Below are 16,574 nucleotides of genomic sequence, written 5' to 3'. Positions count from 1 at the left end.
CTGGGCAGCAGGGATCAAGGGAAGCTGCTGATGCCTTTAGGAGGTGGGGTGTCTTGCAGGGGTCTTGGGCTACTGGAGGTAATGTCCCAAAGGGTTGTTCTCCTGGAACAGGGCAAGGAGATGAATGAGGCTGGGGCCTGCTGTGTCTTCATGGAGAGCTCCAGGCCTGACAGGCTGTGTCCCATGTCCCGATGGCCACCTGCCAGGTCACTGTGTTCGCTGCGGGTCAGAGCCAGCCATGGTCGTGCCCCGATCCCACGCTGGGGGAGCTTGCTGGGGGAAGCCCTCGTGGCACCCAGGGTGGGGCTGGTGGGCACACAAGGACTTGGGGGCTCAGTGGTACCGAGTGCTCCAATATGGCATTCCGAGAGGAGGGCAGCTCGGGGACACAGGCCGGGACGGGTGGATTTAATGGGGAAGCGATGTGCCTGCGGCCAGCTGGGCCACGGCGGGGACAGAGGGGCCGGGCGCGGGTGGGCGATGGCCGGCGGGCGGGAGCGGTGACCCCGGGAGCCGGCAGTGACCCAGGGCAGTGTGTGACTGAGGAGGGACACGAACGGGCCGGTGCCGGGAAAGCGCCCGTGCTTATGGATCCTGCCAACCGCCCCTCGGGGTCGCTGCCGGGGGTCAGTCCCGGGAGTCAGTCCCGGGTTCTGGGGGTCTGTCTCATGGCTTAGTCCCGTGGGTCAGTTCTGGGGGTCAGTCCCAGGTGCAAGTGCCGGGGTCGGTGCCTCAGGAGTCGGTGCGGGGGGCAGTGTCGGTGTCGGTGCGGGGATCGGTGCCTGGGGTCGCTGCTCGAGGTCGGTGTTGGGGTCGCCTCACGACGCTGCGCGAGCCGCTGGCGCCCCCTGCCGGTTCGGGCGGGCGGCACGGGGCGGGGCGGGGCCGGCGGGGCCGGGGGAGTGGCGCCGCCGCGCCGCCAGGGGGCGGTACCGCGCGGGGGGGCGGGGCGCGGCGGCGTCGTGTGGGCGGGGCTGGCGGGGGCGGGCCCGGTCCGGTCCGGTCCGGGCGGGCGGAGGTGCCGGTGGTGCCGGTGCCGGTGCCGCCGCCATCGCCATGTACCGGGCCCTGTACAGCTTCCGCTCGGCCGAGCCCAACTCGCTGCCCTTCACTGCCGGAGAGACCTTCCTGCTGCTGGAGCGCAGCAACCAGCACTGGTGGCTCGTCACCCGCGCCGGCTCGGGCGAGACGGGCTACGCGCCGGCCTCCTACCTCCAGCGGCTGCAGGTGGGCCGGGCCGGGCCGGGTCGGGCGGGGGCGGCTCTGCCGGAGGTCCCGGGGCTGGGCGGCGCTGCCCTGGCCCCTGGCAGGCAGCGGGGCTTTGCTGGCTGTCCCAGGCTGGGTTAGTGCCGGGGCCGTGGCAGAGCACAGCCCCAGTCGCTCATGTCCCCGCTGGCCCGTCTGGGGAAAGGGGTGCGCGATTTCTGTGGCCGTGGCTGCCCCTGCCTTGTCTACGGCAGCGGGAACGGTCTGGGACACCGTGGGATGGGAGTCCCGTGGTGGCAGGGAGGCAGGAGACATCTCCCGGGTTGTCAGGTTTGGGGAGCGCCAGCCCTGCGGGGCAGGGAGAAAGTGAGAGCTCAGCAGGCTCATCCCGATGAAAGGGGCTGGGTACGGATCTCCAGGGCCTGGAAGTCTGACGGGCTGTTCACTCCTGAAGAACTGGGAGAGGAAGATGGGAAAATCCCTGGGAGATGCTGAGGGGGATTCTCCTCCCCGGAGTAAACATGATTGCAGGTAAACCGGAGTGTCCCGGCCAGCAGCCGTGGTTGGTGTGAGTTAGTGGCACTCCTATGGCCATCCCCGGGCTGGCTCTTCAGCGTGGGGACTCCGTGTGTGTGGTACCCCCACACTGAGTACTGAGGGGTGATCGTCCTTCCACACGACGCCCACAGCACACCCCTGCTGTCCTGGAGGACAGGACGGGCCATGGCAGCACTGACAGCCAAGTTGGTGATACCAGGAATTACCCAGGGTCTGAGCACCTGCCGTGGCCCTAACTGGGGTCCGAGGATGGAGTGCACCCTTTGCTGCTGGGTGTGAGCACTGTGCCATGCAAGGGTCATGGGAAAGAGGTTACATGGGGCTTGTACAGTGCAGGGGCTGCTTGGTGGGAAAACGTGGCTTCTAAAATTAAAATAGGCATTTCATATGGAATTAATTCATGGAGGGAGCCATGAATTTTGGTACTTCTGGGCCACAGGATAGTTGTGGGACCTGGATGCTGAAGACTCTTTGCATCAGTGAATGGGTAACTGCACAGAAATGCATGTGAATGTTACAAAGGGGCATTTTGGAGTCTGTCTGAAAATGGTGACAACCCTCTTTATTTTAGTGTGCTGCTGCTGCTCCTTCAGATGCCATTGAATTTCTGATTAGCAGTAACTCAGGCTGTAAGTAAGTGTGGGTGTGGGCTTTGCAGAGCACTCCAGTGAGACAAGCATTAACAGGAGAGTGTGTATGTGTGTCAGGGCAACACCAGGTCTCTCTGATGGCCACTTGGTCCATCCATCCTGCGAAGCAGGGGCTCTTCTGCAGCCTGGCAGGATGGCCTGACGAAGGGGACATCTTGTGTATCAATAAGCCCTTAATAAGCTCTTTACAGGAGCTATTTAGTTACAGAGCAAAGACCTTATTAACTGCTAGATCTTAAAACCCCACAGTGGCATAGCTCCAGGTTGCTGCTCATGAGTTTCCTCTCTGCAGTCTCTTGCTTCATTTGCTTGTGTGGCATGACGTCTTCTCGCTGCTGTGGGTGCAGGAGCCTTCTCCTAGGCTGCTCACTCATGCCAGTTTTTCTTGCAGGTACCTTGCTAGTATGCATCTCAAAATCTTACAGGAAAAGATTTATTCTGTGACTTTACATTCATTTCTAACATTATATTTTGCTACAGCCCCAACGCAGCTTGCAGCCTGCCTAGCTAACTCCTGACATGTTAGCAATGCACTGATACTAAAGCAGCATTGCTGGTGACGCTGTGAGCATTCCCTCTAGTTCAGCTGTAACTTTCCCAAATGCCTTTAGATCTTGTTGTGGGAAACAGAGTCCTCCCTGCATCTGCTCAGCTGTGTTTTGGCCATTAAATTCCAGCACCTGAATTTGTTGATGATGTGTGAAGCAGCAGGATCTAATTTGCTGCTCTGCAGATGCAGTCATCCTGCGTGTCTGTGACTGACTTTCTGCTGTTGCATCTTGCCAGCTCTGAAGAGCTGATATGAAGTCAAAGCATGTGTTTATTCGTGGCAGAAAGCATCTGCTCACCAAGAGCGTGCTTGAGACTGTTTGCTCAATGTCCAGGAGGAGTGCAAACATTTGTCACCCAGTTTTGGTTTAATAGGGGCGCAGAGACCAATTAGTGCCAGCGGTTTGGGAGGTAATTAATGCTGCCCCAATCACAGCAGGGAGAAGCACCGCTAATGATTGGTGTTAGCAGGGAGAGAGCGTGGCCAACAGGAGTCACCATTGCAAAGGTAAGCTTGCCCTTCCTCAGCAGTGCAGGGAGGCTCCAGGTGAGCAATGGGTTGGGGAACAGTCCCAGCCCCTCACAGCAGCCTCACAAGGGAGGCTTGGGCTGCTCTTGCTGCTGAGCACTGTTAGGAACATTTGTTTTCTTCTGAGCTTCACTTGCATTTCAGGGTTGTTTTTTTTCTCAGCTTTCATAGATATGGAATATTGATGCTTTGGCTTCTCTAAAAGAAAAAAATAATTCCCAGTTATTTTTTAATGCTTATTTTTGTCTGATGCCTTTTTGCAGCGTTTTGTGTTGAAATCCTTGTGGCTCAGTATTGCTGTTAAAGGAGAGTTAGTTGTGGGGGGAGGGGGGAAGGCTCCACCAACAAATCCTTCTTAGAATGCCCCTAAGAAACAAGTTGGGGCCCAGCCAGAGCACCAGAAGGTACAGATGATGTGAAGTTAATTTGAGTCAATTAGAAACGCCCAACTTCAGCTGATATTCCTGCTGATTTTACTCTTCTGTAGTTCCCTTTTAGCTCCTGTTTGGGTTATTAAGAGTCATTTCAAGCTGAGTGCTGTTCTGGGGATAGATACTGAGGCCATAAAGCAGCGAGAGGGGAGGATTGGGCTGTGCTGCTGAGTGGGGCAGCTTGTGGACTGCACACAGAGAGAGTTGCTTGTTGGAACAGTGCCCTCACATGTGGCCTTGCCCTGGCTCTGCATGCTCTTGGTGGAGATCTTGGGAGGCCTTGACACCAGCAGGCATGATAGTGCCCAGCAAGGTCACTGTGGGGGCTGTGGGTGCTGCTGCCAGACAAGTGAGAACGTGCACCTAGCACTGTGCCAGTGACAGAACAAGGGTAGAGACCTCCAGCTACTGGTGGAGCAAGAAATGTGCTAATATCCAATGCCAGGTGAATACTGCTGCAGCAAAGCTGTCTGCTCAAGAGCCAGGTCTCCCTATTGAACAGCAAGGTGCCCGTCAGCATGAGGCTGGTCTTTTGTCTCCAGCTGTGTGCTGATGCCTAAGAGATGTATGAGTGGCAGAAAAATATGGAGACTAAAATGAAGCTTAGGGTGTCCTCTGGAGTCAGACAGTCACTCCAGAAGATAGGCTTTTCAAAGCTTTATGTGCAGCTGTAAAAGATTCAATTTGGAAAGCTTGCTGAGGCACAGGAAGTTCACTCAGTGTCAGAAAGGGACAAATGCTAAGTCTAGCAAATAATAAAGTTTCTTTCTGTGGGATAAATAACTCTATGTTGCTAATATTATGATAGACCTTGGAATTTTGTAATGAGAATGTGGAGTTATTCCAGCTCTGGATGAGGATATCAGGCACAGCAGTGCCAGGAGCACAGAGGGAGTGTTGTCCTGGAGGATGCTGAGTGTGGGTGATGCTTGGCCTGCCAGGAAAGCTGCTCTGCTCCTGGCAGCACAGGGGCTGGCTGTGCTGGTTTGCTCCTGCTGTGGGACCCACAGAAGCAGCAGGGCTGCTTCAGCTCTCAGCTTCACCTGGCACCACAACTGATCTTGTCTTGTCTGGTGTCTGCACTGACCCAGGCTGCATTGCCTGTCAATGAAAATGTTAACATGAAATGCTGGGGAGGGGGATGGCAGCTTTAAAATGCTCTATTGGTAAATGTCAGGGGCGCAAAAATAAGTGCTAAGTCACAGGGAGATGTTTCCTGATGAAGTGGGAATGGTTTAGCCTGCTGGCTGTTACAAATTAGCTGTTCAGCTGTATTAAGCCATAGGAAACAGCTTTGAAATTATTATTGATATCCTTTTCAAAATTACCTTAAATTTATTTGGAATAACTGAAAAATTGTTTGTAATGTGGATTTTGAGTCTCTGTTCATGCTTTCACATTGTACCTCTGGAGGAGCAAGGAAAGGTCTGTTTGGGTGCAAAGGTGTGTATGCTGATGGCCAAGAAGCTTTGGACTGAGTGAGAAAATGGAGCCAAGCAAAGCGTGTAACAAGCATTTTGAGGATGCCTTGGATTGCTGTTTGCAGTATCTTTTTCTACAAGAATAAACAGACATGTGATAAAAATAAGAGACTGCTTTGTGCAGCCTAGCAACAACTGAAATCCTCCTGCAGCATGAGCAAGTGCATAGTGGCAGAGTACAGGTAGTCCTGATCAGGCAGGCACAGGAGTGGTGTGTCACCTCCCCAGCTGCAAAGAAGACAGGTTTCTGTGGGGGAGTGAAATTTGAGCACTCTCTGTTTACCCAAACCATTCTGCCCTATTTCTTGCTGTAGCATTGGGTTCAGGACAGAGTGAGTGGTGCAGAGTGAGGCAGTGAGGGGCTGCCTTTGCTTGCAGACCAGGGCATGCCAGGGCTCAGAGTGTGGGTCTCACAGCTCACGGCCACTCCTGCAGCCTGATCCCACATCCTACACCCAGCCCTGCTGTCCAACCTTCCCCTAAGCTGCCTCTGCTCTTGTCATCCCCACTCTCAGTTAATTCAGTTCACTGGCTTGCTGGAAAACTCCTTGTTTGTAATCGTGTTGCTTCTCTGCCAGGATCTCATGTGCATTGGTTCAGGGATGGAGCAGCAGTGCCAAGGCTGGTGCTGTGTGGGATCACTGTGGCAGCTCAGGTAGTGTCAAACCTTCCACACTGCCATGGAGACAATGATGGTTGTGGAACACAGTTAGAATCGTAGAATAAAGATCATGGAGTTGCAGCTCCCCGGTTGGTTGTACATTGTCAATCACAAAATAGTTTGGGTTGGAAGGAACCTCTGGAGACCATCCAGTCCAACCCCCTGCAAAGGCAGGGCCACCTGGAGCAGGTGACACACAAACATGTCCAGGTGGGTTTTGAATGTCTCCAGAAAAGGAGATACTACAGCCTCCCTGGGCTTGCTGGAAACTGAATTTTGGCAATTGTTGTTTACTTGGGTTTCTCCCTCTATCTGCTTAAGATCCAGCTTTAACCGTGGTGCCCCTGCCCCTTGGCAGAGCTGCTCCTGTTGTTCCTGACAGGTGGTGGCTGTACAGGCGTTGTACGGACTGTCCCCTGCGCCGAGCCTGCAGCGTTGTTTGTCATCTGCTGCAGGTTTGACAGAGCTTTCAATGGGTGTGAGAGCTTAATTGCAATACTCACACAGATCCTGAGTAAGTGCTTAGGCTAAAAATAAAGTTTTATTTTGGAGAATGAGCAGCTGGTAGTGCTTTGTAGCTGAGGCTGCGTTTCTTGATACATGAAGAAAGTGAAAGAACAAAGCATTTTTCTCTGGGGTCTCACCATAGCGGAGATGCTGTTGTGTCAAAGCTGCTTGTGCTTTGAGATAAAGTTTTATTCTTGAGACTAAATTACACAGTCAAGGGAATTATAACCATTTCTAATTACTGTAGCTAAACTCTTGAAATTTTAGCCAGAAGATCTACAATCTTTCACGGTCCAGAATGATTAAAGCAGAGCTATGGTAATGATCTTTAGTCTTGGCTGTGAAGATAGGTTCTTCTCACTTTTACTCCAATTAGAAGTAGTTAGGCTTTTTGATACCAGATAAAATTTGTCTTTGTGGCCTGGACACCCAGGTATGAGCAGCATTGGTGGTGTTGTCTTACCACTCCTGTGTCATGGGTGGAGTGACACTGGTGGGTGCATGGATGGCTCCGTTGGGCTGGAAATATTAAGCCTGTTTCAGGGTTGAACAACATGAAGGCTGCTTTGGTCAGAAGTGATCAGGCAGTAGGGACATGTGTGAGAGTCCTTGTCCACTCTTGAGCCATGTGACTGCAGCTCTCTTTGCCTTGGAAGAAGGGCAAGGCGAGGGGGCAGACTGCAAAGAGGAAATGTGCCATTTTCTTTCCAGCCTTTGAAGAGGCACTTGCCCAGAGCAGACAGACACAGATTGGTTCCCAGCTTCCCTGCAGGGTCATAGTGTCTGCCAGGTCATTTGCACATCTGCTTTCTAGTGCTGGGCTGTGAGCATTTCACAGTGTTGTGATCACCTGCTGTTACCTTGCAATTTTACTGATCAAATCTGTGATTTTCTTCTTTTGCCTACTGTATGGTTTTTGAATGCTTTTAATCAGGAGAAGATGGCTAGGCTTTCTTTCCTTGTTTACATCTGGATGATGATGAGCTTTTTATTGCAAAGAGAAGAACTGCCAGCTTTGAACTAGGAACATCCTGCTCTGTTTGTGCTTCTGCATCACTTCTCACAACCCCACTCTTGTGTTTCCTTTGAGGATTTCCAGCATCCCATCAGGTGAGTTCTTATTAGAAAAAAACCCCACAAACTGCAAAAAAAAAAAACCAAGGAGGAGAGATTTGTATTGAAAGAAATATGAAACCAATAAACCAGAAAGTTCATGGAAATTGATTTTCTTGTGATTGTTGCTCTGTGTGAAGTACAGAGGGAGCAAGACATTGAAGAGCAGGGAGGAATTAATGTTGCTTGTCTTTGGAGAAAAATGGACTCTGTTAGTGATGATGGAAAAACAATGTGAAGAATTCTTCTCCTTGCAAGGAAAGAGTAACCTCCATGCTTGGAGCAGCCTCTAAATGAGGAAAGGCTTTGACAAAAGCAAACTATATTATGGTCACTGGCTGACCTAAGATAATCCCTTGCAAGGCCTTGAGCATATTAATGCCTATGGGGGAGGTCAAATCCTATGGTGTAAAGTGGGTATTTACATCTGTCAATGGTTGAAACATGAAAAACAGCTGAACCTGTCTGTTGAGGAAAGCTCTGGAGCAGCCTCCTTTTTATTCTGTTCCTTTTGTATTTCAGGTGTGCATAAAAATAAACAAAAGTTTATAAAAGCATCCCAGATTGACTCCCTCATGAACAATTTAAATTTGTTGTTCCTAGACAGGATTATGTATTCAGTGTGTGAGCTGTCAGCCTGGGTATTGGAAGAAGTACGAATTCCAGAAGGGTTTATAAGGAGAGAAGTACAAGCAGCTTTGTATGCAATTATAGCATTGGATGGTCTGCAAGAAAATTAGACTTCACAGATACTAACATTTTACATGGCCACTGCCATAACCAAAATTTTTCAAGATGCAGTTCTGACAGAGCTCTGTATTCAGAGATTTTTAAATTAAAATGCACGTGCATTGTGTTTCTTCCTGAGACAAAACTTGAATTGAGGCTTTCATCTTGGCCACATCAGTAAGAGTTGACTCAATTTATTTCACTAAAGAAGTGTATTTCTGTGCAGGCTTGCAGGGGCTGTGAGGACTGGTGATCTCTGCCTCCCAGAGCTGCTTTGCTGTGTGTGCAGACTGCTGTGTGATGGGTGCCAGCTTCTAGTGGGAAGGAGGTCTTGTTTCCTGGGCTGACACTCTCCAGAGGGAAGTTTGTGCTGGCACTCCTGGAGGACCCCACTTTGTGCTTTTTCTGCCAGTTGGCACCTGGATCTGAAAAATCCTTGTTGTATTTAGAGGAGCAATTCTCATTTGAAATGGCAGTTCACTGGGAATTCTTTCTGTGGACCCTGAGTGACCTCATTGCCTCAGGTCTGAGTCACAGCAGGAATTGTGGGTCCTGGTCCTGCTTCTGGAGGAGCATCACTTTGCTTCCCCAGCCAGTGGCTCACAAATCAAATTTTGACCTTTAAAAGAGGGTCTTGTCAAACCTAATTTGTCCGGACTTTTTATCACATGGTAAAACCTTTGATTTTAAACCAGAGTTTTGAAGCTTGTCATGTGAGAAGCGGAACAGAAGACACAATTCATGACTGCAGCTGTTTGTCTTTGCTCCCCTTTGCATTCTTACCACAGGGATATTGAGCACAATTCTGTGGAAATCTCTCAGTGCTAACAGACAAATAGAGTCTTGTCCAAAAGACAGGACCCACCACCTTGGGAGAGGAGGCTCAGCTTCATGTGAGATCATCTGTGTTCGTGCCCTGCACTGCAGAGCTTGTGTGGCAGAGCTGTTTGCTTCCCTTTCAAGGGAGCAAAGAAGTAAAACTTGTCCTGTTTTAGCATGAGGCTTAGGCAGGAAAGGGAAGTAAGATTTTGTCAGCTTTTTAGAATGAGGTGGGAAGTCCATGGGTTTGTTTTTTCCCTGGTTATTTGCTTGCCTGTTGAAGTTGTTTAGAAGAAGTTGTCACTCCTATCCTCCTTGGAAGCTGCTTGCTTCTTATGAAGCCCATGTGCTTCCTCCTGTCCATCTGGGCCAGCTAAAAAGGCAGTGTCACCCAGCTGCAAGTGCAGTGAACCCATTCCTCTGACTCAGGCAGCCTTTCATGCTAGTGGGATGGGCTTTTGAATAGAGATCTCCTGTCATGCCATCAGGGGCTGGGAGAAACATCTGTGCTGCTTTGTCTCCCTTTGCTGCTCAGGCTAGGGTGGTGTGTGTGAAAGTGGTCTGCAAGGTGTGGATTTTTTCTGTGATCTGGAAATGCCACCATAGACTGGTATTTTAGGTTGTTCAGCTGCTCAAGAGTTATAATTAATTTTTTTTTAGAAAATCAAGCTATTGGCATGCTAGATAATTCCAGGCTGTGGGTAATTTCTTGCTAGATCACAGGTTTAAAGTTCAGATTAGATATTTTCTAAGTAATAACTACTAATTATTTCTTGGGGTTTTTTGTAGTACAAGCAGGGACAATGCCTTGTAGTATGGAAACCTTAGGGCAGGCCTCAACTCCAAAACTTCTATTGTATTGAGCAAAAACTAAAGGGTTAAGGGAGAAGATGGGGCAGGAGCTGCAGAGACAGACACTCACCCACAAGGAGTCAAGAATTGCTGGGATGATGTCTTGATGAAGAGGTCTTTGAATGCCTGTCCATGAGGTTTGTGCCTGGGGCCATACCTCCTCAGCTGCTGATGTAGCTGGGATGTCATCTCCCACTGTTCCTGCTGCCTGCTCCCCCTCCACTGCCCCTGAGCTGACTGGCTGGGAGCCTGAGCTCAGCCTCTGAGCTTCATCCTCCTCCTCTGGAGGTGGGAAGAGAGCCTTGAGGGACCACACAGGTGCCTTTCACCCACTTGCACCTGGGGAAGGACGTGGTTGGACATATTTTTGGAATGGAGGGCTCTTTGTTAGCAGAGTTCACTCAGTGTCTGTGTGCTGCAATAAGAACCAGGGCAGCTCCTGTGGAAAGCAGATGGCTGCCTAGAGACATCAAGTTGAAGCTCTCCACTGAGCAGACAAATGCAAACCTCCGTGGCCTCTGAATCTGATGTGGTGACAATTCCTTTTTGTGTAAACTCGGTGAGTTTCTGTGCCTTTCCAGATTGTCTCTCGTGTTGGAGACAGGCATGCAACAGAACACATTGTCAGCCAAATTTCATTGTTGGGCACCCCTTTTATAGGGCTCTGTGCAGGCAGCAAGGGAGCTGCTGTGGCACCTGTGTGGCAGCTTGGCATGACTGCAGGGCACTCTGGTGGCAAAGTGTCCTGGCACGGGGTGGCTTTGTGGTGTGGCACGGTTTCACGGTTTAGCACGGCTGTTTCACCTTGTCTCCTCTCCCACGTGCCTGTCTCACCTGTCCCCTCTCCCCTGTGCCTGTCTCACCTGTCCCCTCTCCCCCGTGCCTGTCTCACCTGTCCCCTCACTCATGTGCCTGTCTCAGCTGTCCCCTCACTCACGTGCCTGTCCCATCTGTCCCCTCTCCCACGTGCAGTGCCTGTCCCTCCTGGTGCCTCACCCGCTGCCCTGTCCTCCCTGCGTGCCTCGGTGGGAGGTGCCCGAGGTGTCCCCACCGCAGTCCTCACATCACACTCATCTTTAACTGCCTCAATAAGTCTGTAATGAGCCATGGGAGCTGGGAGCAACTTTTGCACATGGGAAATGAACAGTCTGACAAAGGCAGGTTTTTTTGTTCACTGCCTCGGGAAGTGAGGAAAACAGGATTATGGCTGTTTTGCTGCCCGAAGCACATTGTCCTATGAGGACATTCCCCTCCTGTCCCCATTTCTTTGTGTTTTCTGGGTAGCCTGTGCTAGTCTCAGCTGCAGAAGGAGATGGGATTATAAACTGCAGCTAAAGCAGAGGCTGGTTTTCTCCTGAAGATAGTGTGGGACACTAATGAATTGCTTCTGTGATTCTTACTTCCTTATAGGTGAAATGTCAGCAAATCCAGTTGAATCCTTTTATTTTTTTTTAAGGTGAAAAAGCTCACTGAACAAACACCAGAATTTGTTCTAGAACTGAGTCTAGAGATAACAGCAAGTTAGCCTTATTCCTTTGATGAACAGAGCTAAACTTGCAATTCTCAAGCTACTTTTGTAGGTCAATGGAAACTCAGTCTGCTGAAGTTTTGCAGCACAGAAAAGTAGTGTTCTGCTGTCTGCTAGTCAAAAACAACTGCAGGATCTTTAGTTCAAGATTTTCTGGGGTTTATTTTGGCTTGTGCTGTTGTCTTGATGATCAGACATATAACAGTGTAAGACAGTGCTGCAGATCTCAGTGGTATCTTCATTGCTTTTGGGATATGAATTAGCTTTAGTTTTATCACTGTCCCCATAAAGCATGATTGCATTGACTTGCTGGATTTGGTGAGAGTCAGCAACAGAAACATCAGCAGAAACCCAACCTACTTTAAGGAATAAATGTGCGTGCAGAAGCAGCTCTGAGCTAACAAGGATGTGTGCACGCTTGGGTATTTTGTCTGTGACCAATTAGCATGATCTCCCTCTTGACAGTACAATGTGTATGTTTTCAGCGCCTCTGATGCCTCCTCCATTGCTGCCCTACACCTGCACCCTCAACAGTTTTTAAATGGCTTTGCTAGAATTAGCTGGCACACCTAACTTCATGGAATTCTTGTCTATAGCACTGATAAGCCAAAAGCACGAATAACATCCTCTGTTCTATAGTGCTGCTCTGAACATCTTAAAATATATAGCAACCAAAACCCATGGCACAGGATCCTCTTTGGAGGATATTCCTTCTTGCCATAGCTTTACTGTGGCCCACCCAAAGCAAATGAGCCTGTGAGGGTTATCTTTCACAGTGAGTCTGGTTGTTACATTGTTTAAATCCCAGAACGAGTAATTTGTACCAGTCTGAAGTCACGAACAATCCTAGCAACTGGAAGAAGCCTGCTGGGTCTGGACATGCTGTTCTGCATAGGTGGAGGACGTGTTTGGGATTCCCATGTTGGGAAATATGTCCCCACCAAAGGGGAGATGTGTTTCTTCCACACTGGTGGGAGCTGTTCAGAACAGCTTGAAAATGTTGGGGAGAAGCTGGTTGGGTATCCTGGGGTTTCCCAACACTGATGTTTCGAATCTTTGTTCCTGTGACCCAGAGGGGGCTGTGGAGAGAAGCAAGGTTGCATGTGAGATCCATATTTGGGAACATTATATGGGCATCTGCTTTGGAGAAACCTTGTAAATATATTTGCTGTCTTGAGTCCCTGGCCTGAAACACCACTAGCAGGAGAAGTCCTCAAGGACCTTGGTTTGTCTTTTGTGCTAAGGGGTTGTGTGAAGGGATGATAGTGAAAGTACTGTTGGCAAATGATCCCTCCACCTTCAAATGAGTTTTGCTCCATGAGAATGTGGAGCTGCTGTCTTTGAACAGAGGGGCAGCATAAACCCAGCCATTCTGTATTTGCTTGGAGCAATTTTACTCCTGCTAAAAAATGCTCAGGTTTTTCCATATGGTGATCTGAGGGTCATTTTATTTCAGAGGATGTTGCACATGTGATCTGATCAAACAGCTTGGTAAGCTGAGTTTCAGGTAAGATGCACCAGTAATTTGAGGAAAGGAAATGCTCATTACAGAGGAAAATGCTGGGTTTTCTCTATAAGTTAGTGTGTTCTGCTCCTGCCCTGCTGGCTTTCTCTTTATTTTGGGTGTGTGTTGTGAATGGATGGGGTTTAGATAAGTCCTTGCCTTTTGTCCAGGCTTCTGGCAGCAGGCAGTAGATTTATTGAGGTGGCCAGCACCCCAAAACCCACTGTCATTCACAACTTTTTTAATAATGGGTGATTTGGTCTATGAATGATTTATTTAATAGACACAAAACTAACAGACATAAAGCTTGAACTAATACTACAAGGGATTAAGGACAAAAAGAGACTAATGGTAGATATGTACAGCATGGAGTTAAAGCTACCTATTAATGTTACAGCTAGTGAAGAAATAATATAACTTAGGATTCAATATATCTGACCATCCAGTTGTTGGTGGAGCACACATTGAGATCCTTCCCCTCAATTCCCTGGAAATCCAACTACAGAATCTGCATCCAAACTCTGGGGAGAAGTCTTGAACACTTGTCAGGGTGTGTGTAAGAGGCTTCTGCCTCTGATAACTATTGTGTCTTTTATAGTTTGTAAAACAGCGTCTCTCAGTCAAGAATATTTCTTTTATCTCTTCCCACATCTGCTCTCCAGACTAGGACGTTGATTCTCAGCTGAGGCCTGAGCTTTTTTGGAGCCAGAGATGACCCCTTGCTGGGCCTTTCAGCCAGGTTCTCTCTTCATGCACCAAGTACCTGTGGTAGAGGAGGGGAGGGGTAGATGTCCTGCCACAGTGTGAGGGGAGCTGTGCCCCTTCATGGCAGAGGAAGCAATGCTTATTGTGCATGTAGAGTCCAAAGCACAGAAAAATTCTTTTCTATCCAGACTGTTAACTGATCCTGCAGCAGCGAGCTGCCTTTGATCCTCCTGACTAGAATGATCTTTGGGGAGAACTTTCCAGGGCCTCTCTCAGGTTTGCTCACAGTAATGCAAGGCAGGTTTTCATCTCACAGTGACAGCTTAGCAGAAAAGAGCCTGGGCTGTGCCAGGTCTGGCAGCTCTGATCCTGGTGCTACTCAAAAGATTATGGGGATTCATATCTGGTTCACTTTTTTGTGCAATTTACAGCTGTCCAGGACTAAAACTAGCTGATGACTTTTCTGTGGTTGCCTCTTAAGGATGAAATCTCTTCTCCCTCATTAATGGCTTTAATGGAGTACATGTGGCTGTTCATCCCGTGGATACCAGAAAGCAGCACTTGTTCTCCATGTGACAGACTCAGATTGTTCCTGCCAAGCCCACAGGCTCTGCCCTTCCTTGGATGGTGACCTGTGCACCCTCCTTGCCCCTTCTCCTTCCTGCCTGGCCAGTGTTCCTGGGTTGTAGACCTGTGCCTGCTGCCTGCCTTCCCATGTTCCCTGGGACTGAGACAGCAGGTCCAATTAATTTTGCATTTCCCTATTTTCTGTCTGTATAAGAGACACTTTTTAATTTCCCCATGGTTTTGGGTTTGGGCAACACAGTTATTATCCCAAAGCACATAACTCCAGTTTGCTGCCTTCTGACTCTTGCCAGAGTGCTGGTCATGGGACAGGGAGGATTTGGGAAGAAAACCTGATAAATCATAAATTCCTGTGCAAGATGAATCACGAGTTACTACCGCTTTCTCAAACATGTAACTGCAAGCTGTTACATCAGTGCCAGTCTGTGGCATGCAGAGGAAAGTCCCTTTTGGTTCACATGTACATATGGGCTCTTCTACATGTGTCTTTGGGCATCAGTTGAATTAACAGTGTAATTGCATATTTTTCCTGCTTGACCCCTGGAGACTTTTACTTACTTGATCCTCATGTACTGGAATGTGCTCCAAGGCAGATGTGATTGGCAAGGGAAAGAGTTCTCTCAATCGTGGTACACATTTGAATTTTTCATCTTATGTTTTATATAACTGTCACCTTTCTGGCATTTTGCTACAATCTCTGCTATGAAAATAAATTGTGGGGGGAAACTGAGCTTTCCTCTTTGAATGCCAGAAAAAGAGCCAGGACTTGCAGAGTTTTCCAGTCTTGTTCTTTCCTCTGGGCTCTGACCTTGCTCCTTTTTCTGGCAGCTCTTGGCAAATCTGATTAACTGCAAAGAGACTTTCTGTGGTTGGATCTTCATCCCACATCCATGTTTTTGCCAACTCAATCAAAACAAAGATGGGCTGAGATTAGCACCTTGCATTCTTCCCAGCACTCTGGGAACTTAGAAATTAGTTGCATTTTTGATCATAATTAATATCGGGGTTATCTTATAGACCTGTGCTAATTGTGTGCAAGTGATCTTGGAGCTGTGCTGAATCTCAGTGAGTAAATGACATCTGTAGCAGTTTTTTGGGCTACCAAACTGAAGACCACACAAAGTCTGGCAAAACCCCTTCTGTAGGGCATTTTTTCAACTTGAAGGGCTAATATGTCAAAAGTCTTGGTATACTTCTAGTGCTGCCCTGCAGTATTTTTTCCTTCCACCTTGATAGATCCTGGTTCATAATCCTGCATTTTCATCAAAGCAGAGGCTGTCTACTGTTTTCTTTTTCAGTGTAGATGATAACTCCAGTATGTGTATGTATATACATTTTATGTTTGTGTATGTGTATACATTTTATGTTTATGTGTCAGTAGAAATGTAAGTTTTCTCACATAAATGCCATGTTGGTCATGTCAGATACTGACTTGGCTTGACAATTGTGTGCAAAATGATGCTGAACAGGTGATCCTAAAGATAGGGGCACCTCTGTTGTCTGGCAGCTGCTCACCTGGGGCAGGCTGAACCAGGGAAGTCCCTGAAGCATTGAGAGCACTAACAAGGCAGTAGGGAACAGCAGGATACACAAGTATGTGTTGATTTTTTTATTTTAAAAATTTCTCTCTCTGCTTTTATCCTCTTAGACTGTTTTGGCATGAGACATGTGTTCTGGTTACTGGAGTGTGAAAAATTATGAGGGGAAGGAATCAGTGGCTGATTCTGGTCTTTGTGCCCAGTTAACAGGGTCTGAGCATGGCTGGAGAGACTTAGGATGAAGCATTTCCACCTCAGGAAGTACAAGCATGCAGTGCTGGGTTGCATGCCTTCTGTTGTCCCTCAGCCTGTCTCTGCCCCCTGCTCCCTGACTCTGAGGCTTCTGCTCTTGGGAGAGAAATTGGTTGAGGTTTGGTTGCTGTGCATCCCTCTGCTGCCTCCAGGGTTCTGTTTGTTCAGAATGCCTCTTGTGCCTGCCCTGTCCCTAGTCAGTGTATCTCTTTGCCAGGAGCTTTGGCTTTAGCGTGATTTGCACAGCTTAAGCCCTTTTCCTGGCCATCCTTTCTTTTCATTTCCCATTTGTGCCGGCTGCCTGCTCAGGCAGCTGCTGTCAGCACACAGTGGAAAAACACGGATCCGTGAGAAACGCACCGTAGTGTATCAGCAGG

General features: G+C 48.8%; 1 protein-coding gene across 2 annotated transcripts in view; it reads left to right on the top strand.

Moving 5' to 3' along the window:
* The first annotated feature begins 984 nt into the window (after window positions 1-984).
* NCKIPSD (NCK interacting protein with SH3 domain) overlaps window positions 985-16,574 on the top strand; it is a 49,308-nt gene continuing 33,718 nt past the window's right edge. Inside the window, exons 1-2 of one of the 2 annotated variants that reach the window (XM_054280841.1) lie at window positions 7,521-7,682; window positions 8,641-8,821. Coding sequence is in view for 1 of the 2 variants with exons in the window: in XM_054280840.1 (XP_054136815.1) it covers window positions 1,057-1,227 (171 nt within the window). In the remaining variant the exon portion in view is untranslated. Of the gene's footprint in view, window positions 1,228-7,520; window positions 7,683-8,640; window positions 8,822-16,574 lie in introns of those variants that run through there. The other variant, XM_054280840.1, reaches the window with a different exon arrangement.

The sequence above is a fragment of the Melozone crissalis genome, unplaced genomic scaffold, assembly GCF_028551555.1.
Source record: "Melozone crissalis strain CALT ecotype California unplaced genomic scaffold, PUWL_Pcris_2 ptg000029l_1, whole genome shotgun sequence".
Taxonomy (NCBI): Eukaryota; Metazoa; Chordata; class Aves; order Passeriformes; family Passerellidae; genus Melozone; species Melozone crissalis.
Note: the sequence above shows the minus strand (reverse complement) of the source record. Positions and strands in the feature narration are given on the sequence as shown.